Below are 24,826 nucleotides of genomic sequence, written 5' to 3' on the forward strand. Positions count from 1 at the left end.
TGCTCTCAATCTCCATCTCCATCTCCATCTCCACAGAAATAAATCCATCATACCAGAAATAGATTTTAACCCCCAACCAATAACCAATAACCAATCCAACATCAACATTCACGCGCGGAAGGTGCTGGGTTTGGTGTGGGATCTGAGTGCTCTTGCTTGCTTTACCTATCGTTGATAGGTCCGAGTGGTGAGGCACAGGTGTGGCGCAAAAGTGCCCTGAAACGAGTAGCTGTACCCAGGCTCAGTATCATCATCATCATTGTTTCCAAAAGCCACGCAATCCATTTACAATCTTTGCTTCTTCCAACCCTTTCCATTATCAATTCTGTCAAAAGTAACACCATCTAAACTATCACCACCATCATCGAGTCGCCACTTGGTGATCCTTATCGAAGCTTCATGCGCTCCGGTATCACAACCAACCCGCGAAGATGAGGCTACGGAGCTCAGAGACAGGATGGCGGTGCCTCCTAATATCAACACTTCTCTATACTAGCGCGTGGGCAAAGAAAGATGCGCCTAGAGTTAGTTATGCCAAAGTAGAAAATGTCCCACACAATCTGCGGTACTTCGACGATTCCGATGTGTTACTGTATGAGGACAGAGACGATGCGGTTGTTTACAGATCAGTGGATGCAGGAGAGACGTGGAAGAAAATCACCGCCGTTCCTGAAGGCAAAATGCTGGAGATTTCGATGCATCCATTCGATTCGAAAAGGGCATACATTATAACGTCGGAGAAGAGTCATTGGGCAACAAATGATAGAGGAGAGCACTGGGAGGAATTCTATACGGATAATCAAGCTAGTGTATTCAGAGAGGCGCTGAGTTATCATGCAAAAGATCCAAATAGGATTATCTTCAATGCAATGGATTGTACGGGCATTTTCTGCGAAGAGTTGGTAAGAGGAGTGGTTATTTTCTGCTGGGCGATACAAATGCTAACTAATTTTACAACAGTCTATGTACACTACTAACGGATTTGACGAAACTACTAAGTTCCTACGTTCCGACACTGCGGGCTGCCGCTGGGCAGTCTCGTCACCGGAGTTTACAACTGGCCAGAAGGACCTTGACAAAGACAGGATTCTCTGTGTGGCTAAAGGCAGATATTCTGTATGGAGGACAGACTACCGACTTGTTGTCTCTGATGATTTCTTCACTTCAGACGGCGAAGATATACAAGAATTTGAGCCAGAACTGGAGCCAGGTCGAACGATCAAGGGAATTGTTTCTATCGCACCCCAGAAGAAGTTTCTGATCACAGCCGCGGGTGCTGACCGCACTGACGAGATGGCACTATACGTGTCTGATGATGCCATTAAATGGCACCGAGCAGAATTTCCACACGACCATAAATTGATCAAAGAAGCGTATACCGTCTTGGAAGGAACTAATTACAGTATCCAAATCGATGTCTTGAACACGCGCCCACTCAATGCTATGGGGGTCATGTTCACCAGTAATTCGAACGGAACGTATTTCACCCGAAATATCGAGCACACAAATCGAGATATGGGTGGCTATGTTGACTTCGAGAAGATGGCTGGAGTGCAAGGAATTGTGATGGTCAACGTGGTTGATAACTTTGAAAAAGTCGAGAAAAGTTTCATGGAAGTGAAGAAGAGAAAGTCCAAAATCAGTTTTGATGATGGACGAACTTGGCAACCTCTCAAGGTCAAGGACAAAGATCTTCATCTCCATTCCGTCACAGAGTTGGACAATTCTGGTCGGGTCTTCTCGAGTCCGGCTCCAGGTCTGGTAATGGGAAATGGTAATACAGGAGACTACTTGGGGGAATGGGATAAATCTAATCTTTATGTATCTGATGATGCGGGAGTTACGTGGCATCATGCCCTCGACGGACCACACAAGTACGAATTTGGAGATCAGGGATCCATTCTTGTGGCTGTACAGGATAGTAATACAAAGGTGGTTAAGTACTCACTAAACCACGGCAAAGATTGGAAGGAACTCGAACTCAAGGATAAAATCCTCCCGCTGCAATTGGTCACAACCTCCGATTCAACAAGTCTTAAATTCCTCATGATTGGAGTGGATGAGTCGGACAAGAAGCAGAATTACTATATGATTGCACTTAACTTTGACGAAATGCATGAAAGAGAATGTAAAAAGGATGATTTGGAGAAGTGGTACGCGAGGCTGGATGATGACGGTAACCCAGCTTGTCTTATGGGCCACACCCAATATTACATGCGTCGCAAAGCCGACGCAGAATGCTTCATGAAACAAGAATTCAAAGACCCAGTTGTTCAAACAGACGACTGCCCTTGTACAGACGCCGATTTCGAGTGCGATTATAACTTTATCAGGAGTGATGATCTTAAGGAATGCATACAAAAAGGTGCTTTGATCGTTCCGGAAGGTCAATGCAAAGCATTTGGTCCCGATGACACGTTCAAAGGATCTTCCGGATGGCGTCTAATTCCAGGAAATACTTGTAAGCGAGACAGTGGCAAGCAGAAGGATGATTTAGTCGAACATAAATGCTCGACTTCCGCAGCGCCTCCTGCTTCCGGCAAAGGAAACTCGACTGAATTCACATTCAAGGGCAAAGCATTCCTGGATAAACAATACCTTGAAAGAACTGGCGTTAGCACCCAGGTGGACGAAACAATCGTATTACAAACCGACCAGGAAACAGTCTGGCTCACTCACGATCATGGAAAAACGTGGAAGCAGATCCTGAAGGATGAGAAAATTGTTCGAATTTACGCCAATCAGTACTTTAATGATGTCGTATTCTTCTTGACAAAGACCGAAACTGTTTTTTACTCTGTCGACCGTGGAGAGAATATCAGAAGCTTCAAAGCTCCCCATCCACCAAGTCGTGAAGCTCTCGCAATGAACTTCCACCCTAGAAAAAAGGACTGGTTCATATGGATGGGTGAGAAGTGCGAAGGTACTGGTAACTGCCATACTGTAGCTTCGCTCACGGAAGACCGAGGAGATAGCACCTGGAAAACGCTCCAGCGATATGTCCGAAAGTGCGAGTTCATCAAAGAAGTCCCAAATCAACAACGTGATGATAAATTGATTTACTGCGAAGTCAAAGAACGTGAAAACAACGACGCTAACAATCCGTACCAGCTTGTCTCGAGCACAGACTTTTTTAGTGAGCCGGCCACAGTGCATTTCACCAATGTAGTTGATTTCGCTACGATGTCCGAGTTCATTGTTGTTGCTACAAAAGATAATGAGCACCAAACTCTAAAAGTCGATGCAAGTTTTGATGGTGTCAACTTTGCCGATGCGAAGTTCCCTCATGGTTTCGAAATTGATCATCAAGTCGGTTACACTGTGCTTGATAGCTCTACTCATTCTGTTTTTCTTCATGTTACAACGAACAATGAGAAGGGCAAGGAATTTGGAACCATCATTAAGAGTAATTCTAATGGTACTTCATACGTTCTAAGTTTGAATGCTGTGGATAGAGACAGCGCTGGTTATGTGGACTTCGAGAAGATGTTTGGAATCGAAGGAGTTGCCGTGGTCAATGTTGTTGCGAATGCAGGATCGAAGAACTACAAGAAGGAAAATAAGAAGCTCAAGACCATGATTACCCACAATGATGGTGCAGAATGGGCTCCAATAAAACCTCCTGCACAAGGTCCAGATGGAAAGAAGTGGGGATGCAGTGGTTCAGAGGAAAAATGCTCATTGAATATTCATGGTTATACCGAGAGAGTTGATAAAAGCCATACCTACTCTTCTCGATCAGCAATTGGTTTGATGATGGGCGTTGGAAATGTTGGCGAATTCCTCACAGATTACAAAGATGCCGACACCTTTATTACCACGGATGCTGGCATAAATTGGAAGTGGGTCAAAAAGGGAGCTTACATGTGGCAGTTTGGAGATCAAGGCTCAATCATCGTCATCGTGAAAGAACACGCATCGGTAAATGAAGTCCACTATTCTCTAGATGAGGGAGATACTTGGATTCCATATAAATTCTCCGACGCGGAAATGAAGGTTGAGGATCTCACCACGGTTCCAAGTGACAACGCTCGAAATTTTCTTCTTTGGGGTACAGTCGATGGTGCTCTCACAGCTATCAATCTTGATTTCTCGGGTTTGAGGGACAGGCAGTGTGATCTTGATGAGAACGACGTTGAGGGTGGAGATTATTATCTTTGGCAACCAAAACATCCTCTGCAAAATGATGACTGTCTCTTTGGACATGTCTCGCAATATCATCGAAAGAGAACTGATGCCGAATGCTACAATGGAAGGCTAATTCCTTCGCTTCATAATATTGCCAGAAATTGCAGCTGTACTAGGCGAGATTTTGAGTGGTAAGTTCTATTTTCTGATATCCAATTTATAAAAGCTAACCCAAAATCAGTGATCTTAACTACGAACGCCAAGGCGATGGATCATGTGTTCTCGTTAAAGGTTACTCGCCACCAGACCATTCCGAAATCTGTCGCATCGATGAAAACGTCGTGGAATATTTTAAACCTACAGGATACCGTCGTCTTCCCCTCACAACATGCCAAGGTGGTAGAGAACTGGATGTTAGTGATGAAGCACATTCTTGCGCGGGTCATGAAGATGAATTCAATAGGAAACATGCGGCTTCAGGTTGGGCCATCTTCTTTGCGATTATTATTCCTATTGGCATTGCGGCTGCGGTTGGTACTTGGGTTTGGAGAAACTGGACTGGTAAATTCGGTCAGATTAGGTTGGGTGAACAAGGTACGGTTTTATCTCTCCCTTCACGTCCCTCCACTTACTTTTTTCATCTTTCCTCCCCCGTTCCACTAAGAATTCCCCGCTAACATACCTCACAGCATCATTCAATGACGAAGCTCCATACATTAAATACCCAGTAATGGCCGTAGCAGCAGCAGTAGCAGTCGCGCAAGCAATCCCACTCCTTGCATCGTCACTATGGCGCTCAGCTTCAGGGGCTTTGGGGAGAAATGTGCCGAATAGGAGATTCACGACTAGAGACAGTTTTGCGAGAGGCAGAGGAGATTACGCGGTTGTGGATGAGGACGAGGGGGAGTTGCTTGGGGAGGATAGCGATGAGGAGGTTTAGTTCTTTGAGAAGAGGTGCGTGGAAAGAAAATGGAGTGGAAAATCGAAGAGTAGTATTGTTAGCGTTGTAAGATGGGGGCTTTTTAAGGAAGCTCAGGGGGAATAGTGCAGTGAAGGAGGGGGGAGAAAAGGAATTGTACGAGTTAGATATAGGCATAGGAGTAGGAATAGGAATTGGAATTGGGTATTTTAGACGATTGGAATTCATATGAATGTGCAAGGAGAGGAATGGAGATAGACGCCAGGAAGGAAACTAAAAGAAAGAAGGAAGGGAGGGAGAGATTGTATATTATGAACGCGAACGAGCGAGCGAGCAAATGAATGAATAGCAATGAAAAACGAGGATTATAAATTTAGTATTGTTTTTTAACGTATAGTATTGCATTGCTTTTTCAACATGGCTAGCCTTTTCTCTCTACTTTGTTGAATGAAGTCTTTCTCGTAATCAGATGGCAGGGTAGGGTAGGGCAGGAACAGACAATGATCGAGGAGGAAAGCAAAGAGAACACATCGTACAACTCACATTCTATAGCACAACATGACACATCGAAGTTCGCAGTCATCCATGCATGCATTCATTCATTCATTCGTTCGTATTAAATAAATTAACTTTTCATTCCCGATGATTCTCTCTCATCTACCTAATAACTGGCAGATGGCCCACTCATCCACCATGTCATATATCAATGCATATCCAACGCATATTCACCAATGACTGCCATTCATTAGCTTCAACACGAGAAACATGCTCAGTAAATGACAACAGCAAACGACCGATCCGACTACGAGATTTCATGCATGCATCAATCCATATCAAGCAATGGAGATGTAAAATGAAGTAATGAGATCAGCAAATCTGGAATCCTCTACAGAAATTGCCAACCATTTTCGAGACCTTTGTAGCTTCTTTCTTTTCAAGTTCCGCCATACCTGTAATTACCGCCACATCAATTGCCTAGAAGCCTACCATAGGTTCCATATTTAAATTCCCATTCACTCCTTCATCCACTTCCCGCAACGCCGACCTTGGTATCTTTTTGGTTCATGTCAACCCCTTCATCTTCACCCTGTTGAGAGTCGGCTTTGTTCAGAGGTGGTAAATTTGACTTGGTTGCCAATCAAATCATCAAATTGCCATTTTCCTCAGAATTACCTATTCTTCCATGTAAATAACAACGCCGTCGTGGATCCTCATAACTCAATAGCAGTCTTTTTAACAAAGGAAAATCGGTAAAGGAAATTGTATGCATTTGCAGAAAAAGACCGTGTATGTGATATCCATTTCAAAATATGTGAAGTTAAAATTTGAGTAACTTTTTATCGTAAAACCGGCTGAGAAAGTGAGCCAACGATGCTCTGAGCATTGTAAACACCGAGCGGCCAATCAATGAAGATCAGGTTCAACTTAAAAAAGTTTCTCTTCATGCCGGAAGCATTTCTCAGGAGATTAACCAGATCAAAAAGAGGAATGCTTGCTGTAATTTGAAGTTGAGCGTCTACTATAGTAGATCTGGCCAACTTCAGTAGCACCAATAATGGTTGGGGTACCCCGTGTTGACGCCTTCTGCTTTGCAAGCAATTGGGTTTCAACATCTGTAATATCAAGATTAAAGAGAATAACTGTCATTGAAATAGCTGCACGGTCTAATGCGTGTGTATCCACCCCAGTTGGCTGAAGATTGTTATGAGACGACGCATTCGCCTTCCTGAACATGGCGTACACAATACCATGATCACGAGATCTGGTCTGTTGTACGGGACAGAGTGGCATTAAAATACCGAACTTTAACTGAGCTCCCTCTTCTTGAGTTCGTGGTGCCTCTTCTTGAGTCCAGGTGTAGCGTAACTCATTAGTGCGCAAGCCTTTCAAGAAAGCTGTTTTCAAAGTCAAACTGTTGTTAAGCTCAGACTCATAGCCGTAAGGTAGACCATAAGATGCTAAGATTTTCAGTTTGAGACCGTCCGGTCCCAAAAGATCTCTATCCGACATACCAGGGTACGGACAATCTACTTGAACAGCATATACTTGATCAAAACCAAATTTTGTGCCACTGAAGGTGCATGAGAAAACTGCTTCTGACATATTTGACAAAGGAGCGTTGGGAGGAGTAACTTCATCACCTTGATTAGGTCCACCAATCCTGCTGGAAAGAGTGGTTCCAATTGAGGTTGAGCTCATTGATGAAAATGGTCTGGAGAGCAAGGTGCTTGGCGTTGCAGGCTCTGGTTCTGATAGCTCTTGTTGATACGTGCTTCCTACCATGCTATCATTTTCCATATACAAACGACCAAAGCTATTATTCAAAGATATTCCACTGGTTGATGGACCAAGGTTACGATAGATTGTATTTGAGAAGACAAACTTCGGTTGCTTGGGAGTCGCTGGACCATCAAGGTCAAATTGGTGGCTGTAACTGTCTTCAGAATGGAAAGTGTCATTCAAAGTGTCATTCAAAGTGTCATTAAAAGTGTCATTCGGAGTGTTGTTTCGCGGCAAATCCATTGATGTCAGGTCGCTTGTCGAATAAGGACGGCTATTAGGGTCCTCCGAACCTGGGAAATTCTGAGGTCGGGGAGGGGTCAGATACTGGCGGAAAGCCTCTGGCGAATTTTGGGTAGGAAATGCGGACTCCGCAGAAATGCTTCGGTAATGTCCGGGAGCGGCCATATAAAGTATTTCAGAATCACGAATCGAAGATTCAGGAGACACGTTCCCAGAAACATCCTCTCCCTCTCTTAAGGAATCTGTTTGCTTCGCCAAAGGATTAGGTTGTTGAAATTGAAGTCCCATGGGGAAGTAAGCAGGCTGAGTGACCAGGGGAGATATTTGCCTCTGAAGCTGAAGTGGATTTGGAAGCAAATTGATTTTTGTATCCCTCCTTGATGATGCAACAGGAGAACGACGCAAATCTGGGTCGGCCATACGCTCACTATGTAAACAAATATCCTTGACAGAAAGAGCTGCAAATTCAGCTAGCTCTTTTCGGTCTCCTCGAGCGAACTCATTTCTAGGGGTTTTGCTAAAAATTGAAAAGACTCCAATAATTTCACCAGAATCTGAGATCAGAGGTGCTCCAGCAAAGAATCGGATGTGAGGTGGACCAGTAACCCATGGACTTCTCGCAAAACGCCAATCCTAAACCATCATTAGCATTAAGGTTGATATGTAACAGGAAGCAGAGTAACAAACCTGATGTGTGTCCAAGATGATGAAGACGTCCTCTGAATAGAGAGCATGGGCTGAAATGCTTGTGGTGCGCTCCAACGTCATGAGATTGTACCCAACTTCAACTTTCAAAATCTCATGACGTTCATCAAAAATACTGACTGAAGCACTATTGAGGCGAAATCGTTTTGCTGCTGCTTCCATCAAAGCAATGGTCTTTCCACCTAATTCCGGAGTCCAGGGCACATTTATGGTATAGTGCTTTGCGATTCTCGTTTCTTCGTCATGTGGATATATGGCTGGCAGAAAATCAAACCTTGCGTTACGTGGAGGTGGAGCTGGGGGCTTTGAGATATTGAAAGAACCCTACAAATAGATTAACTCGATCCAAATAGGATGCGGAGGGGCCCTCAATGATTCGAAAATCGGATAAGTAAAAGTGATTACTTACGCTGGAGTATGACTTGATGTAGTTGATCCATTCAGCAACAGTAGCATCATCACCTGTTGGTGCTGATGCTATGGCAACACATTCATATTGCTCTTCAATGTTCTTCATCACATTGAAGTCGCGAGAAGTTTCATCATAGAACGATGATGAATCAGCTATTGCTGACTCTTCCTCATCACCAGCATTAGTAGTTTGCCAATCAGACTCTGATACCTCAGAAATTGACTCAGTCAATCTGGCCGCAGCCCTGGCTCTGGCTCTTCCAATTTGTGTATTTGCAAGTGGGCTCGATGGCACTTTATAAAGTGCGTTTGGCTCTCTTCGGGGAATGAGTCTTTGGCCTGGTAGAGGACGAATGAAATCTGGTGTTGGCAAGACACCCATTTCATCAATTGGATCGATTGGCTCATGGTCTACCGGTGGTGGGGAACGATCTTCACTGCGACTATATAAGGTCTTTCTTCGACTGAGAAGATCCTCAATACTTCTTGCACCATCAGATCTTGAGTCTTTCTTAAAAAGTCGAAAGAAACCACCAGATTTCTTTGTACTGGTGGAATTATCGCTGACGCCAGTGTGAAAGTTACTACTGTCAAATGATCCTGTTGTTTGCAGTGATGGGGTTGATGGTAGTGGAGTTTGAGAAGATTGGTGAACTTGTGCATTGGCATATCCACTGAAGACACTTGATGATGAGCCAGGTGTCGATGGGGTAGGTATAGAATTTTGTGTTGAAGCTCCTGGTATTGTCGCACCTCTTGCATGAGACTTCGGCTTCCTTGGTTTTGGTGCTGCTTGGTCTGTTTGAGTTAAAATTCGAACATTTGGAGGGAATATTTTCGGAGAACAGTGAGAGGATGAGAAAGTGTGGAAGCCAAGTGATTTTGATAAGAGAAAATTGACAGTTTTATGGTGGGGTTGTGTTCGAGTATGGAATTTGCGAGTATTGCGGTGCTCGGGGAATAATGGTGATCAGAATTGTGAAAAGAGAAGCAATTTATGACTGGGCACTAAGCAGAGCCGTATTTCAAGTGACTATAGGTGCCAAAAGCATAATATAATGACAAAATAAACTTACATGTCATCGGTCCAACTCCTAACATCTTGGTAGAATTTTAAATGAACTTTTTCTGTGAGTGGTGAATCTGCAGAGTGTTAGCTATCTTGTCAAGTGATAACAGATACGCTGCAGATACCAGGTGGTAAGAGCATGCTTCATTTGGTATGTAAACTTACCGTGGCTCTGGGTCTTATTGTTTCTGTAGGAATTTGTAGGAAATTGTTGGGGACTTGATTGTGTCAAAGGTGGTAGATTGTAGTAGATCTACCAAAGTAAACCACAGAGATTAGTGTCAAGAATACTTCTCATTCATGCTTGTTATCTTCTGGAAGGATTACCGCAGTTATAATGAAATAATGTAACTCACAGTTTCAACTTCTGAGAATAAGGCGCAACTTGAGGGATTCTCGAACAGCTTTGACTTGACAACTTCAAGAGAAATTGTACAAAATTATGGTGTAATATTGTAATGCATGAACTTATAGAATCATCCCGTGCTATGACTGGGGATCTGATAAAATTAACAATTGATTCTCATAAGCTGTAAAATAGTTGTGTGTTGAGGAGAGGAAGATCGAAGTTTGAAATTGAGGAATTCAAATTGTTGGAGAAGAGGAGTTCGACGCTAAGGTGGATAGTGGGGAGAGAAGGTGAATCTCGGAATGTTCCTATTGGAATATTGGATGGATGGCTTACCTTTTTCTTGAACTCTCTATCTATTGAGATCTGTTCCTCAGCAGTGAATTACTCTTGCTTTGAGCTGACTAAAAGAGGATGTAGATTAGGTTTGGTGATCAAGTCAAGAAACAATAGTCTGAAATTATGTTAGCAATAAGTTTGGACGTGTTGTAATAGAATATATCCCCCAAAGACAGAAGAAAGGATGAATGAAATGTTTATTTGGCTATTCTTTGAGAAACTCATAGAAGAGATATATAATCAAGGCGGCAGGATATTCAAACTCATCTGTATGATGAAGAGAGAGGATGAACACTTCAAGAAATACTTACTTTGAGTGGATGCAGCTTCTCAAAGGATACTTTATCAACAATCTTTCATACCATAGTTCCCTTGGAAAGTATTTTGTGAAGTCTTCAAGTGGGAGCAAACAATAAGCAGCGTTGCTATAGTGGTGTTCTCGTCTGAAGAGTAGGAGAACAACTCGGCTCGGAGAATCTTCAAGGCCGAGCTTGTTGATGATTTTGTTAATGAATGATTCAATCTTCACTTTAAAGCACCCAACTGATTCTGTTGATTGTGTTGAATTTCAAAATTCGTGGTGATTTACAACCTTTCCCAATCACCCTGAGAGAAAGAGAGCAAAGACTTCTTCTAGATACGCCAAATTTCTCGGACCACAAGTCAAGTCAATTGAACCATTTGACACAATGGCTTGTAAGGAATGAAGATTTATATCTCCTCAATATCGGTTTAGGAAATGGGGAAAGGCTCCAATAACTCTGATAAGGCTCCGAGCAAGAATCGTGATGCTTCAAGTACCTAGACAAGAGATCAATTTCCAGTACGAATGTCGATCAGACCCTACTCCAATATTGCTGAGTTCAATGCATGGAAAATGCAAGTCCCTAATCCTTATCTTAAAATAAGCAAAATGGAACAGTATAATGCTTTTTTGGAAGTTCAAAGAGTCAGATCTCATGTAACGCCGTTTGGTTCCTAACTCGAGAATCTGACTGCAGTGCTACTTGGGTTCTTGAAGAGTTTGCCGACTGCTATTTATTGCTGCATCATGTGTTTAGTACCAGCAGTGTAATGTGGGAAGAACTCTGAGGGGTGATTCTGAGTAACGTGGGGTTATGGAAATGTTATGCATACAAGATGGTACAAGTACTCGCGAGTGGGTTTGAAGGGTATTTTATGAAACGATGAATATGAAGTCGAATTGAACGTTGAAGTCTCGCAGTATTAATGTATCGAGTGCAGAGATGATGTTCTTCTTGATGGGATTCAATGCAAATAGAGAGGCTTTGGATATTGAAACGAATGTGTGAAAGTAGAAAAGTCTAGAATTTCGACGGTTTGAGAAGTTGACGAAAAGTTGATGAAGGGGAAATGGAAGAAGCAAACGAGCACAAGAGCGATATGCATATGATGGATGATTAAGAACTTTCGAGCAAGTAAGACTTCTTTCTTTCTGCATGCATTTCATGAATAACGCCGAGAATACCAGGTTGTATGAATGTCAAGACTTGGTTTTTGTTTACTTTGCGATTCTTGTGGTCGATAAAAGGAAGGATCCCATATCATCGTGACTGCTTCATTTGGGAGTCTAGAGGGCAATATATCATGAGCATCAGCATCAGCGTCAGCGTCAGCATCAGATTAGAATCGGCATAAAACCTTAAAATTTCATGGTACTCCGATCAACTATTGTTTCTTCCCCATTTCCCTGATTCAAGCTTTTTCTGTCAATACGATTGAAAGTATTATTAGTCCTATAGGTATATAAGGAAGAGATAACTTCGTTGAGAGGGATGTTTGCCGGTCATTGATCACATAGTGAGACTGGAGTTGAGTGCATCCTCTTTTTGTATCCCTTGCCTCGCGGATCATTCTCCACCAACCCCATACCGGATACCGTCCATATCTCTACACAAATTGTAGCTCGGACGACCTACTATTGATTTGGGTAAAGATGTCTCACGATACCTGGTCCGCTTGACTTGGGTATAAGCTTTCCTCTACCTACCTAGGTAGGTAGCTAGGTAGGTAGCTAGGTAGGTAGGTAATTGCTGATAAGAGCGGAGAGAAGGGCAGAAGATTAGATTTGGTGACAGGTTTTCCAATGGATGTTTAACACCTCCCTAGGTAGATAGGTAGGTCGTTCTAATTACCGTGCGAGCGTGCTTAATTAGACAATTAGTTAAGTTAACTAATTAGTTGGTTCTAATTATAATTTTTAATAGTCGAAAACCAATGAAATCCATTTATTAATGGAGACTTTCCATAAAATTATTATTTAATCCAATCATGACATTCGATTATATTGACAGCTGAAAGGGACAAACAATGATCCATGAAGGGGTGAAAGGTGGTACAAAATGATGTCTTGGCGTGCTTGGATCTGCAGCTTCCATTTTACGATAATGTGCCTCTTGAAATAACCTCAACGTCCAGCTTCCACCGCTCCTTCTGTACAACGTCTCTTAGGAATGCTCTCATCCATATGCCATCCGTTGGATTGGATTTAATCGTTCGTTCGTGCTTTCTTGCCATGTCAGCTCTCTATTGATTTGTGTGTGCATTTTTCTGTCCGTTCAATCAGCCTAGGGTTATGAATCGTTTTCAATATGTATCCATGTCTCATGGCAGTTTGACATCTCACATTTTGACTATCATCAAGATTACGAAGTATTTCAATATGTGGGTTTTTGGCGGCTTCAATATCTGGCTCGTACATTCTTTCTGAATTGATAAATCCATCCTTACCCCTCTCATTAGCAGCAGTCATGTCGCCTTGCGCCGGATACTGTACAATATCACTTGGTGCATAATCTGCATTTTGGTCTCGAGTATTCCATGGAACGGAACGAACGTTGTGTTGTTCAAGATGAAAAATCTTCCGAGGAGAACTTTACTCAACGCTACTTCGGAGGTCACCGAATCAACAGCTTGCTTTAATCCAGAATTGTTTCAGTGCCATGTTTCTCTCAAAGTAGCCGTTTCATTCCTTGCTCCTCTCTCATTACTACTTTTCATTTTGTCAGCTGGCACAACAGCGAATCCTCCTCTTTGTGGACATGCTTATATGCTGTAGGAACTTAAGCAGAAGATCCACTACACGTCGAACGAACCCACCTTGTGTTTGTACTTCCACCATAGGGCTCACACAAATATCTGCCCTCTCAACATCTGTTTCTCAGCCCTCCGATCATCGCCCATCATTTGTACAACTCATCTTATCTGGACATACGATACTTCTCCATCTAGTCCATGCAGCCAGCCGTCTATCGGGCTCTTGAGCCAGAATGTCGGCACCTGCAATAACCCGGCATCTATCATGTGCCAAAGCAGCCTCATACTACTCCATGGACTGTGATTTCCACAGATAATTCTCACACAATGTTTCAGGTAGCTGTGGAAAGTTTCACACATCATAGGGCAGAGATGGTTCCATTAATTCCATGTCCAATCATGAACATCACTTAAGCAAGTGATGACGTATCATTACCACGCCAATTATCACCTACCTCAGTTTCTCTAAATTATGGATTCAGATCAACTACATCGATAAGGATACCAAGGCAGGTTGCCTTCATTTTCAATGGGACAGAACAAGAATTGGCTGAAGTCTGAATGGGAGTCTCTGCCAGATTAACTAAGCTGTATACAAAAACGCACACATAAGTTGTCTTTTTTGAGGCAAAGCATTGTTTGTTTGAATATTCGAGCTCATTTTCCCCCCAGGCTGTACTGCTGAAAGATCTTTTGACTGTGATTTCAAGAGACTCTATCAATGACTTGGCAAATCACGAGAGTATCAAACTTTCTCTCTAGTTGAGAGTTAACGGTGTGTTTCAATCTCTGCAGCAACCATTCAAGAAAAATCTATTCATACAAAATGACATTATGAACTCATTTACTCATGAAAATTAGATGATTACACACTGGCTTATTTATCCTTCCATTCTTTACTCGCTCTTCTATAACCTTATAACCCGAATCAAAAAGGTTTATATCAAGCAAGCCCCTTTTTCAAGCCCTTGCTCATCCCTTGGCTCATTCCACCAGATCCGATCAAACTGAAAAGCTAATTATCACAGTTCTTTCATTCTCAACATTTCTTATCATCAGCTCACCTTTTTTTCCCCCCCAAGGATTGATCAACAAGCAGAATCGACACTAAGTGGATCTTCTGACTATACTATACTAATGCACAAACTAGATACCAAGAGAGCGGGTGCCAAATTGTGTCCAAATTGTTTTCTTTTTCTACTTTGGAACCCAGATTACTTATCATTCAGGCTTGTGAGACATCACCGATAAATTTTGAGTGGATGTCATAAAAAAGAACGGAAACCAATGTTTATAATAATTGATAATATCCTTTGATGATGAATTAAATTGCCGAAAAAAATATGTTGCTTAAGCTATTACACATATTTTTGATATCATACCGAAAAATACAATCTGAATTTTTTACTGTCTAACAATTTTAACTTTCATGAAGCTATTCCGCCGCTGGAGCAGCAGTCTGTTCAGCGGAGCTTCCTCCCGTCGCTGAAGCACCCGGAGGTCCAGATGATGGAGCTACATTATCATACGAAATAGCCATATACTTCCCAGGATAGTATTTAGCCACCCACATTTCTGCAAGCATACTCCTTGAAATGTCTTTCAGTAGTAATTGATCGGGAAACCCGAAGTACCTTCTGCAGTTTTCTTGAGATGATCTTCACATGCAGTCATCATAGGGTTGATATCGATAATCTTATTTGAACCATCATCTATCTCCGACGGAGCCGAGAGGGAAGATTTAACGTCGCTGGCTTTCATGGACATTATTTGGGCACCCGTACATGCTGTTTCTGCTGCCTGCGAAACTGTGCCTTGATTGGCTTGAGTAGCATTTTGTAGGGCTGCTGTTCCGTTCAAGACTTGATTGAGGATCGAATTTGGCAAATTTTTCAACACCCAGTTTGACGCCGTTGGACACCTCGCCAGCGATGTCGACTCTTGACTATTCGTATCATTGGTAAAATACTGGACATCCAAGTTTATCGAATCGGAAGCCAGCGGCATGCTTTTAATTTGCGTTTTGACGTAATCTACTGGACTTTCCATATTTACATGCACGCTTCTGATTTTTGCGCGAAGCGGCTGGATCTTCTCTTCGGATTTTATCTTCTTCTCTGCGTATTCGGATGCGCCATTTTCGATGCGGGAGTCGAGTTTCTCGATTAAGTTGCTGACTTTGCTGGTGCCGATGCCGAGGTTTATTGGTCCTGTGCGGGTCATTTCGCGACCGCGTTTGGCCGTTAACAGGGTGTTCAGTTTTTCTTGGGAGCCATCGACGGGAGCTTGGAAGGCGGATATTTGGGATACAATTTGGATAGCTTCATTTTTGACTATGTTGGCCATTACTAGTGATGGATCATAGGGGATTGAGGAAGGCATTTTGGAGGATGATTCTCTGGATTGTTCTTTGGATTGACAGAGGGAGAAAAAATAGGAAAGCGAATTGCTTCGATGGTGTAGATATGGAGTCGTTAAGCTACGACGTTTTATTTATTCGTTCTCTATTTCGTTTTTCCATTTATATCAACATCAATACCCTTGCCCTTACAATCGTCAAGAATAAATCTACCACATTCCATCCTTCTACCTCACGCTTCTCTTTTACGCCATTTTTCCGCTTTACACAGTTCACAGTTCACAGTTCACAATTCCAATACTCCGTTTCGTCTCTCCCTCTCCCAATCCCCAATCCCCAATCCCATCCCAAACCCCGCAAACCAACACCCTCCCCCCTCTCCAAAAAAGCAAATCAATTTCCCTACCAGCCAAATATATACCCCAAAAAACCTTCTCTCAATATACTCTCACTTCCATCCACCACATAAATCCCAATCTCCCCTCCCCATTCCCTCCAATCCCCATTCAAATCCAAATTCCCATCATACAAGCCCCCGCCTTTTATGCTAAAATCCCGGGTGAATGATAAAATCCCCTTTTTCCCTTCCAATTCTCTCGACCTTCCTTTGACGGTCGGTTCATTGACCAACGCACCTAGTATCCAAAAACCAGATGATACCATGCCATCCCACCACAAACCCCATAAATCATTTTCCATAAATCATTTTCAATTTTCCATTTTCAATTCCCCAAAGCCAAAAAAATCCAACTGACCTTTCATTGCAAGGAGATAAGGAAACCGATCCTACGGTCCTAAATCCCGAGATGTGATGAATACCACCACACGACATGACACGACACGACATATCACACCCATCACACAATATGCACCCCGGAGAATTTTGCCTCCAGATACTAGGTAGGCTCCTACGGTGATGTGACATGCGTTATCGTTTCTAAATATGATATTGTGATCTGGGGTGCATAGGCTAAATAGAATCTGGATGGGGTAGAATGTCATTCTTGCGTTGCATGGGGTATCTAGTGATGGATGGGTGTTTAGTAGCGGGGGTGTGATTTTGCAACGGGTATGTATGTATTTATAATTGGGAGAGAGATGGAGATTTCAATCTGGATTTAGATTGTGGATTGGAATGCTATGTACAATAGAGTAGGTAGAATAAAAGCGGAAATGTAAACTATGAACTTCGTATCTGCCCACTAATTCTCCTGGTCTTCCTCGTGCATCCCTTCATCTATTTCCAGGGATTTATAGACACTATGTAATTTGTTAGTCAGGTAACCTCATCGCATACAAAGCAGAAAGTAAAATCACAACACAAACTTACCTGCCAATAATATGAATTCCCCACCGCACACTTGTAAGGCGCGGCACACGAACCACCCGTCGAATAATTGAAACTCAGACCTCCGCATTGTGCGTACCGCGGAAGCGCTTTGAGAGCCGGAAACGCGAGGATTTTCTGGCTTGCGTGTTCGGCTGCGATGACAATGAGGGAGGATGGATTCGTGGAGGGCATGCCGGGGAAAATTGATGCATCTGTATTTGTTAGTTGTCGTTTAATCCTGAGGAGAATTGGGGATTTGCTCTGTAGAAAAGAGGAAAGAGACAGAGAGAAATAGAATACATACCAACCACATGAATATTATCAGTGCCATAAACAAGCGCGTTGAGATCAACCACAGAAGTACCTCCTGCCAATCCAGAATCCGTTCCCATCTTCGCAGTTCCTAGCCAATGGTTTGCTCTCCTCGCCCCGATATTCGCATATGTAAGCGGTATACTTGCCACGTACTGTGCGCCCGTCATCCCCGGTTTTGGATAGATAAATGTGAGATTCTTGACTGTTGAAAGTGCTGCTACCATATGATCAATAGCTGTCGCCACTGCTGCGAGATCATATGTATTTCCCCAAGGCATGGCGGAAACGGACATTGTGAGGCCCTTGCTGATTGTTGTACGTCCTCGTGGGCCGACTTGGCCACGGCCAAGATAAGAGGAGAGAGTCATAGCGGTGGGAACATCGCCTTCGACGCGGGCAGTCCACTGGATTGCGCGAGGAATCTCGTCGCCGGGAGTTACTTGGTCCCAGAATATAGGGCCGATGTCGGGAGCTGCTTGGGTGAGAGGACCGGTGCGTTTGGTAAGGTAGGAGGTAGCGTCTGCACTTATGGGTGTATTCCATGCTGCAACCCAATCATAATACGAAATATTCGGATGTGAGATTTGTGTATCGGTATTGAGATGATCGTCGAGGTTATAGCCGACTGGCAGGTTGTACCAGTAGCTGGAGTTAATCATTGTTGGCCCGTCGGTGGAGGTAAGGACTACATTTAGCTGATCTGTGGGACCTATTCCACTTCTGAAAAGGAGCTTGGGAGTTCCAAAAGCACCGGCTGATATTATGACTCGACCTGTGACTGGAGTCAGGCTGACTACTCCTTGTCTGCCTCCATTATTTGTGGCCTCCACTTCTATACCAGTTGCATGTCCTCCATCACGAACAATTCTCTTTACACTAGTATTCAGCCACATATGAAAGTTTGAGCGTTTGTTTGCATCCACTAGATAGGTTGCTAGTGGACCACCGCGCTCTCCATTGATATACATGTATGGTGCATATGCATATGTTCGGTTCTTCTGGGCTGGTACACTGTTCGCGGTAACATTCGTCCAGCCAGCATTCTTGAGACCACCTGCGACAACATTATATCCTGATTGAACGTATAATTTACCATCCATTGAAGGATGATCCGTGCCGGGAATCGTGCTGAAGACTCTCGAGGTGGCGGCTGCTACATCTTTTGATTGCCATCCAGGGGGGAAGTTGTAATCCCAATCTGATGGGTCTGGATTCCACCATAATCCTGCATTGACGGCAGTACCTCCACCTAAAACACATCCAGCCATTTGATCGATATCATCACAGGCGACGCCAACACTTCCGCCGTGCCAGATCCTATTGCATTCTCCCGGAACATCAAACCACGTAAGATTACTTCCAGAAAGCCAACCACTTTCCGGTCGAATCGCTAAACATTGTTAGCGTATATAATATCGAGATTATTCTAGTACTTACTCCCACCCCACCTGGCTGAAGAAGCGACCCCCTTTTCGATCAAGAGTACGGACTTTCCACTCTGCGCAAGTTTATCTGCCATCGGTACACCTCCAGCCTAGAGGAAATAATTTCAGTATGCAGTTTTCAAATGTTGGCACAAGAAAATGATGACTTGAGGATAGTCCAAGAACCCATAAGAAAATGGGGCCTTATGACTTCTCTCTTCAATGACAAAAACGTAATGGAAAAAGAAACTATACGTACTCCTCCGCCAACGACAATATAATCATAGGATGTGGAAGTCGGTATTGGTGATGTAGAGTAAGTGACAGTCGCAGTGGCTGTACCGGTGGTTGCTGTGATGGTGGCGGTCATCGAAGCCCAGTTTGAATAGGATGCCTGGGTTGCAGAAGCCACCTTGATGGAAAACTCGCCCATGCCATTATTGTGCTCTGCAGCTATCAGTAAGTATATAGAAAAAGAGCTTTCAAATTAAACTGTATTGTGTGCGCCGCACAATGCACGCAACTATTGTTAACAAACCAAAAGATGTCAAATTAAACAAAATTCTTACGATATAGAACCGCATTAGCAGGATCGGAAGGATTATCTGGAGCGCCAATGTTCTGAGCCCACCCGTACTCGAAGCCACCTGCCGATGTGCTAACATTGTATGCTGTTTGAGTTGGATCATCGAACTTGAAGCAATTTGTACATTTGTAAACGAGAACCCAGTGTGTGGAATTTATCGAGGTGTAAAGCTGCGTTACGCTTGCAGACCCGCCATATAGCACTGGTGTGGCATAGGAACTATTTAAGATTTATTAGCTTATCACATGCGATGGATGTGGATATAAAAGTACAGAAAAGAACTTACCCATAACGGAACGAAGTAATTATTTTTCCATTATAAGGCCAGGCAATCAACAGCAAATGTCCGGGCATTGCAGCACTAAGTTGTTGACCATGAACAACACCACTCCATCCTGTACCATTTGGAAGTGATCCAATCTTGTTTCAATTAGCTGTTGGACCATTGTAGCAATGTATAGAACTTACAATCAAGCCAATGTAATCATAGGAGTCTGTAGTCAGTGCACTGGGTGGCAATGCCATTCCAAAGGTGTAACCCCCTTGTGAAACCAAAGAGAACTCTCCATCACCCACGATCGTGCCATTAGCTTCGCTACTTGTATAGAATGTAATGCCAGTATTTGGCTCGGTATAATAGCCATGCGCTGCGAAATCTTGACTTGATACCTCACGAACAGCTAGAAATTGTTAGAATGTGTGTGCGAGTATTATAGTTTTGGGTATAACAACCATAAGAAGCAATGGCAATAATGCCGTAGAGTAGACCCGAGAGCCGCATATTGGTACCTTTTCACAAAACTTTCCTGGAAATGTACACAGGGAGAGATCTCAGAGAAAGTATTTTAACACGAGCAGACGATCCTGCCTATATACGGATCCAAGAAGAGCATTGCCTTCAAAAATGTCGTGATAAGTGATGGATGAATTGAACCAAATTCAGCGGGAAATAGAGAAGTATGCATTTTTGGGAGACAAAAGGAAGGAGCCAAGATTTCTCCAGTTTTTGAAGGATAGGCAGGCTATTATCCGTTTGGTCGTTTGAGCAATATTTCTTACTCTTGTAGATTATACGGATGGTCTTCCCGGAGAACGTGATACATGAAGGATGGAATTTCATTAAATCCCAATATATTTTGATATAAGTCGGCAGCGTACAGACTTCTGCCGGTATTCATCCTGTTCATCACATACTTTTGAAATGACCACGAGGTACTCTGCCGGCAAAAACTGTGGGGAAGGAGGCTTGACATCTTATAACTTGTGATATTTACAAGGAAATTCAACCTCATTGCCACAAGTGAAAAGAAGGATTGCAGTAGACTGACGTGCCAAGAAAATATCAAATTAACCGTTTGGTGCGCTGCATGTTGCCGAATGCTGGGGCATGAAACAACCATAACATATTTTGTACCACTCAGATCATACCAAGTAAATGGTTTCCGGGAGCACACATATACTGTATATGATATACAATTGGTAACGTGCAGGTTTACCGTCTAGATGAGACTTCAAATGAGCATCCATGTGAATGAAGGCACTATGCAGATCATATATATATATGTGAAGTATTGCTCTCCGAGAGCTTGTCCCATGAATGGAAATGAATCAAACGATTGGAATGACGCCCCGCTAGCCCTCCGGCAGCCACTGCCGTGGAGGCAGAACAATGGGGAAGTATTTGGAGAAATATTGCATCGTTTTGTTACCTACCGTATTATGCTATAATCAGTATTGTAGTATTGTATGAGAAACAATAGCAGAATTCCTCTGGGAAAAGCGGCAAAGACTAATTCCGGCATTTGATAAAACCACTTGGTATCCTCCTTGTCGAATAGGTCCATTCTGAAGGCGACTACAGCTCGATGCTTCAGATCCAGATGCTGGCCATCATGGTATCGATCTTCGGAAGCTTACAAATACAAATATCAAGATAAAGTATGATGTTTGTGGCATAACAAGAGGCGAAACTGTCTTGTTGATGTTACTCGAGTATACCTTGGGGAAGTTCTCCACTTCAGGTGAGGGTCTTGCCGGTTTTTCCTTTCCCCATTCCCGAATACGAAATTTACTTATCGATGCAAAGGCCAAAACCATATCGATCTTCTGTGTAGAAATTGATGACAATTCACCATTCAATATTTCTGGTTAAAAATTGGATGAGACGATTCGTTTCCTCTTGGTATACAAGTGGGGGTGATCTTGAAGATATTGGGCTCCTGACAGAATTATAATAACTGATTTAACCCAAGGTCTTCTTCATAATATCGCAGTTGTGGTAATTCTGGTGTACGTTTTTTTCCGGCTTTCGGCTACTTGTGGTCGGAACGTTCAATGAGAATAATTGGAAATGGATTTCTTTGATTGGTTCGATTGATTAAAATTCCTGACTAAGTGAGCATCGAGCCATCATCGTTATGGGTTCATCGTTTAATCCCGAATTTGAAGATTTGGAAACGCCCTTGGACTAACCTGAGTTGCCTCCATTGCCGTTCTCTTAAAAGGTCCATAATAGAGAAAGAGAAAGATATTAATTCTGGTGTTGCACACTCTTCTCCCCTCTTCTTTCTATCATAATAATTCTACACAATGTCTTCATTTGCTATGCGTAGATTCACATCTGGTCCTTCGGTATGTTCCATTCTCTAACCTCGGGCCCCGCGTTCGTGGTAAGAACAGAAGAAGAAAAGAAGAATAACAATGCTAATCGGTTGGCCATGATTGTAGTTCTCGAGGGCATTGAAGAATCAAACTAGATCTTTCTCATCGACGAGACCTGCAGGTAGATCTGCCCACAACTTTCAACATCCAGACCATTGGCTAATATTTAATCTGCAGCTCGAATCATTACACATGCGCCACTAAGAGCAAAGGAAGCTTCGCCTTTCGTGAGCAATAAATACCCGGTCGTTGTACGTATCTCGAATTCTTAGTGAAGGGCTGTGTCTGATTATATGGGCTAGGATCACGAATATGATGCTATTGTCATCGGTGCTGGAGGAGCAGGTTTGAGAGCAGCATTCGGTCTCGCCGAGGCTGGTTTCAACACTGCATGCATATCAAAGCTTTTCCCAACTCGATCACATACCGTAGCCGCGCAAGGAGGTATCAATGCTGCTCTGGGTAACATGCACGAGGACGACTGGAGATGGCACATGTACGATACCGTCAAGGGTTCAGATTGGTTGGGAGATCAAGATGCTATTCATTACATGACAAGAGAAGCGCCTGCATCTGTCATTGAGTTGGAGAACTACGGTTGCCCATTCTCAAGAACTGATGACGGCAAGATGTAAGAATGATTCTGGTAGCTCATTTGTGGTACTTTACTAACAATGTCTATCTAGTTATCAACGTGCTTTCGGTGGTCAATCACAAAAATTCGGAAAGGGTGGACAAGCATACAGATGTTGTGCAGCTGCTGACAGAACTGGACATGCACTTCTCCACACTCTCTACGGTCAATCCTTAAGACATAACACCAACTACTTCATCGAATACTTCGCCCTCGACTTGATCATGGAGGATGGAGAATGTAAGGGTGTTATTGCATACAACCAAGAAGATGGTACCCTCCACAGATTCCGCGCACACAACACTGTCTTGGCCACTGGTGGTTACGGACGTGCCTACTTCAGTTGTACATCCGCACACACTTGTACTGGTGATGGAATGGCTATGGTTGCTCGTGCCGGATTACCTAACCAGGATCTTGAATTCGTTCAATTCCATCCTACTGGTATTTATGGCGCTGGTTGCTTGATTACTGAGGGTGCTCGTGGTGAGGGTGGATATCTCCTTAACTCTCAGGGTGAAAGATTTATGGAACGTTACGCACCAACCGCCAAGGATTTGGCTTCCCGTGATGTTGTTTCTAGATCAATGACCATGGAAATCAGAGAGGGACGTGGTGTTGGCCCAGAAAAAGATCACATCTATCTCCAACTCAGTCATCTTCCACCTGATGTTCTCCACGAACGTCTCCCAGGTATCTCTGAGACCGCATCCATTTTCTCTGGTGTCGATGTTACAAAGCAACCTATCCCAGTTCTTCCAACAGTCCATTACAACATGGGTGGTATTCCAACCAAGTACACCGGTGAGGTTCTCACTGTTGATGCTGAGGGCAAGGACAAGGTCGTACCAGGTCTTTTCGCATGTGGTGAAGCTGCTTGTGTTTCCGTACACGGTGCCAACCGTCTCGGAGCCAACTCACTTCTTGATTTGATCGTTTTCGGTCGTGCTGTATCCCACACTATTCGCGACAACTTCGAACCAGGAATGCCACACAAGGAGATCAGCGCCGATGCTGGTGCCGAATCTATCAGCGTTCTTGACCAAATTAGAACTGCTGATGGTACCAAGAGCACACACGAAGTCCGTCTCGCCATGCAAAAGACTATGCAGACAGATGTCAGTGTGTTCAGAACTCAAGAGAGTTTGGATGAGGGTGTCACGAAGATCAATGCTGTTGATCAAACATTCAAGGATATCAAGACCCAAGATAGAAGTATGATCTGGAACTCGGATTTGGTTGAGACTTTGGAATTGAGAAACTTGTTGACTTGCGCGTAAGTTTTCCCTGAGTGTATTCTTGAACACCGGATTATATACTAACTTCATATAGTGTTCAAACCGCCGAGGCAGCTGCCGCCAGAAAGGAATCTCGTGGAGCACATGCTCGCGAAGATTACCCAGAGAGAGATGATAAGGAATGGATGAAGCATTCTTTGACCTTCCAAAAGAAGCCACAAGGAAAGACCGATTTGACCTACAGAGCTGTTGTAGGCCACACCTTGGATGAGAATGAGTGCAAGGCTGTCCCACCTTTCAAGCGTGTATACTAAATGTTCAAATTTTGCACATGGAGTAATGGCTTAAGGTCTGGCTAGGGGTTAAAGGGGTGCTTATTCGACAAGCGACCGAGAAAAGAAAAGGAAAAGGTCGGGAGAGCAGAAGAAGATGATTAAAGATGGAAATGGATATGACTCCAAGATCAGGAATGATCTATGAATCTTTGAGCTGGACATGAAAGGGGCGTGGATTGTAGCATAGCCGGTTGGGAATTGGAGTGGATTAGTATGATATCTGTTGTTGCGTGCGGTCTTTTGGCGTGCCAAGTTGTAGTACCCGTATATTAGGTGTTGTCGTGGTTGTTGAATAGAAATATCTTTATTTGCATTTCGCTATGGCTACTGGTCAATGTGCTTAACTGTTTGATGTTCTAAATCACAATCCCATTTGTTCATCGGTAGTTTAAGGGGTCGAGTGATAGATTCTTTTGACATTTGTGTGTGACTTCCTCTCCAATT

General features: G+C 43.3%; 5 protein-coding genes across 5 annotated transcripts; 2 read left to right on the forward strand and 3 right to left on the reverse strand.

Annotated features, from left to right (window-relative positions):
- Positions 1–431: 431 nt before the first annotated feature.
- On the forward strand, positions 432–5,068 carry EAE97_008479 (uncharacterized protein; the record flags this gene model as incomplete). The annotated part of the gene is made up of 4 exons (XM_038878994.1): positions 432–902; positions 961–4,319; positions 4,370–4,722; positions 4,818–5,068. 4 exons carry the CDS (start codon positions 432–434, stop codon positions 5,066–5,068), a joined length of 4,434 nt encoding a protein of 1,477 aa, XP_038730076.1.
- A 1,455-nt stretch (positions 5,069–6,523) lies between these two features.
- On the reverse strand, positions 6,524–9,787 carry EAE97_008480 (uncharacterized protein; the record flags this gene model as incomplete). The annotated part of the gene is made up of 4 exons (XM_038878995.1): positions 6,524–8,203; positions 8,258–8,599; positions 8,685–9,484; positions 9,763–9,787. The coding sequence occupies 4 exons, from the start codon at positions 9,785–9,787 to the stop codon at positions 6,524–6,526; spliced, it is 2,847 nt and encodes a 948-aa protein (XP_038730077.1).
- A 5,148-nt stretch (positions 9,788–14,935) lies between these two features.
- On the reverse strand, positions 14,936–15,882 carry EAE97_008481 (uncharacterized protein; the record flags this gene model as incomplete). Its single annotated transcript, XM_038878996.1, has 2 exons — positions 14,936–15,075; positions 15,135–15,882. 2 exons carry the CDS (start codon positions 15,880–15,882, stop codon positions 14,936–14,938), a joined length of 888 nt encoding a protein of 295 aa, XP_038730078.1.
- A 1,228-nt stretch (positions 15,883–17,110) lies between these two features.
- On the reverse strand, positions 17,111–20,295 carry EAE97_008482 (uncharacterized protein; the record flags this gene model as incomplete). The annotated part of the gene is made up of 9 exons (XM_038878997.1): positions 17,111–17,119; positions 17,190–17,401; positions 17,494–18,894; positions 18,942–19,038; positions 19,188–19,375; positions 19,498–19,733; positions 19,801–19,934; positions 19,983–20,194; positions 20,247–20,295. The coding sequence occupies 9 exons, from the start codon at positions 20,293–20,295 to the stop codon at positions 17,111–17,113; spliced, it is 2,538 nt and encodes an 845-aa protein (XP_038730079.1).
- A 1,808-nt stretch (positions 20,296–22,103) lies between these two features.
- EAE97_008483 (uncharacterized protein) lies at positions 22,104–24,361 on the forward strand (the record flags this gene model as incomplete). Its single annotated transcript, XM_038878998.1, has 6 exons — positions 22,104–22,145; positions 22,242–22,296; positions 22,353–22,426; positions 22,478–22,806; positions 22,862–24,085; positions 24,142–24,361. The coding sequence occupies 6 exons, from the start codon at positions 22,104–22,106 to the stop codon at positions 24,359–24,361; spliced, it is 1,944 nt and encodes a 647-aa protein (XP_038730080.1).
- Between the last annotated feature and the right edge of the window lie 465 nt (positions 24,362–24,826).

Source organism: Botrytis byssoidea (assembly GCF_014898295.1).
Source record: "Botrytis byssoidea strain MUCL 94 chromosome Unknown BBYS_018, whole genome shotgun sequence".
Taxonomy (NCBI): Eukaryota; Fungi; Ascomycota; class Leotiomycetes; order Helotiales; family Sclerotiniaceae; genus Botrytis; species Botrytis byssoidea.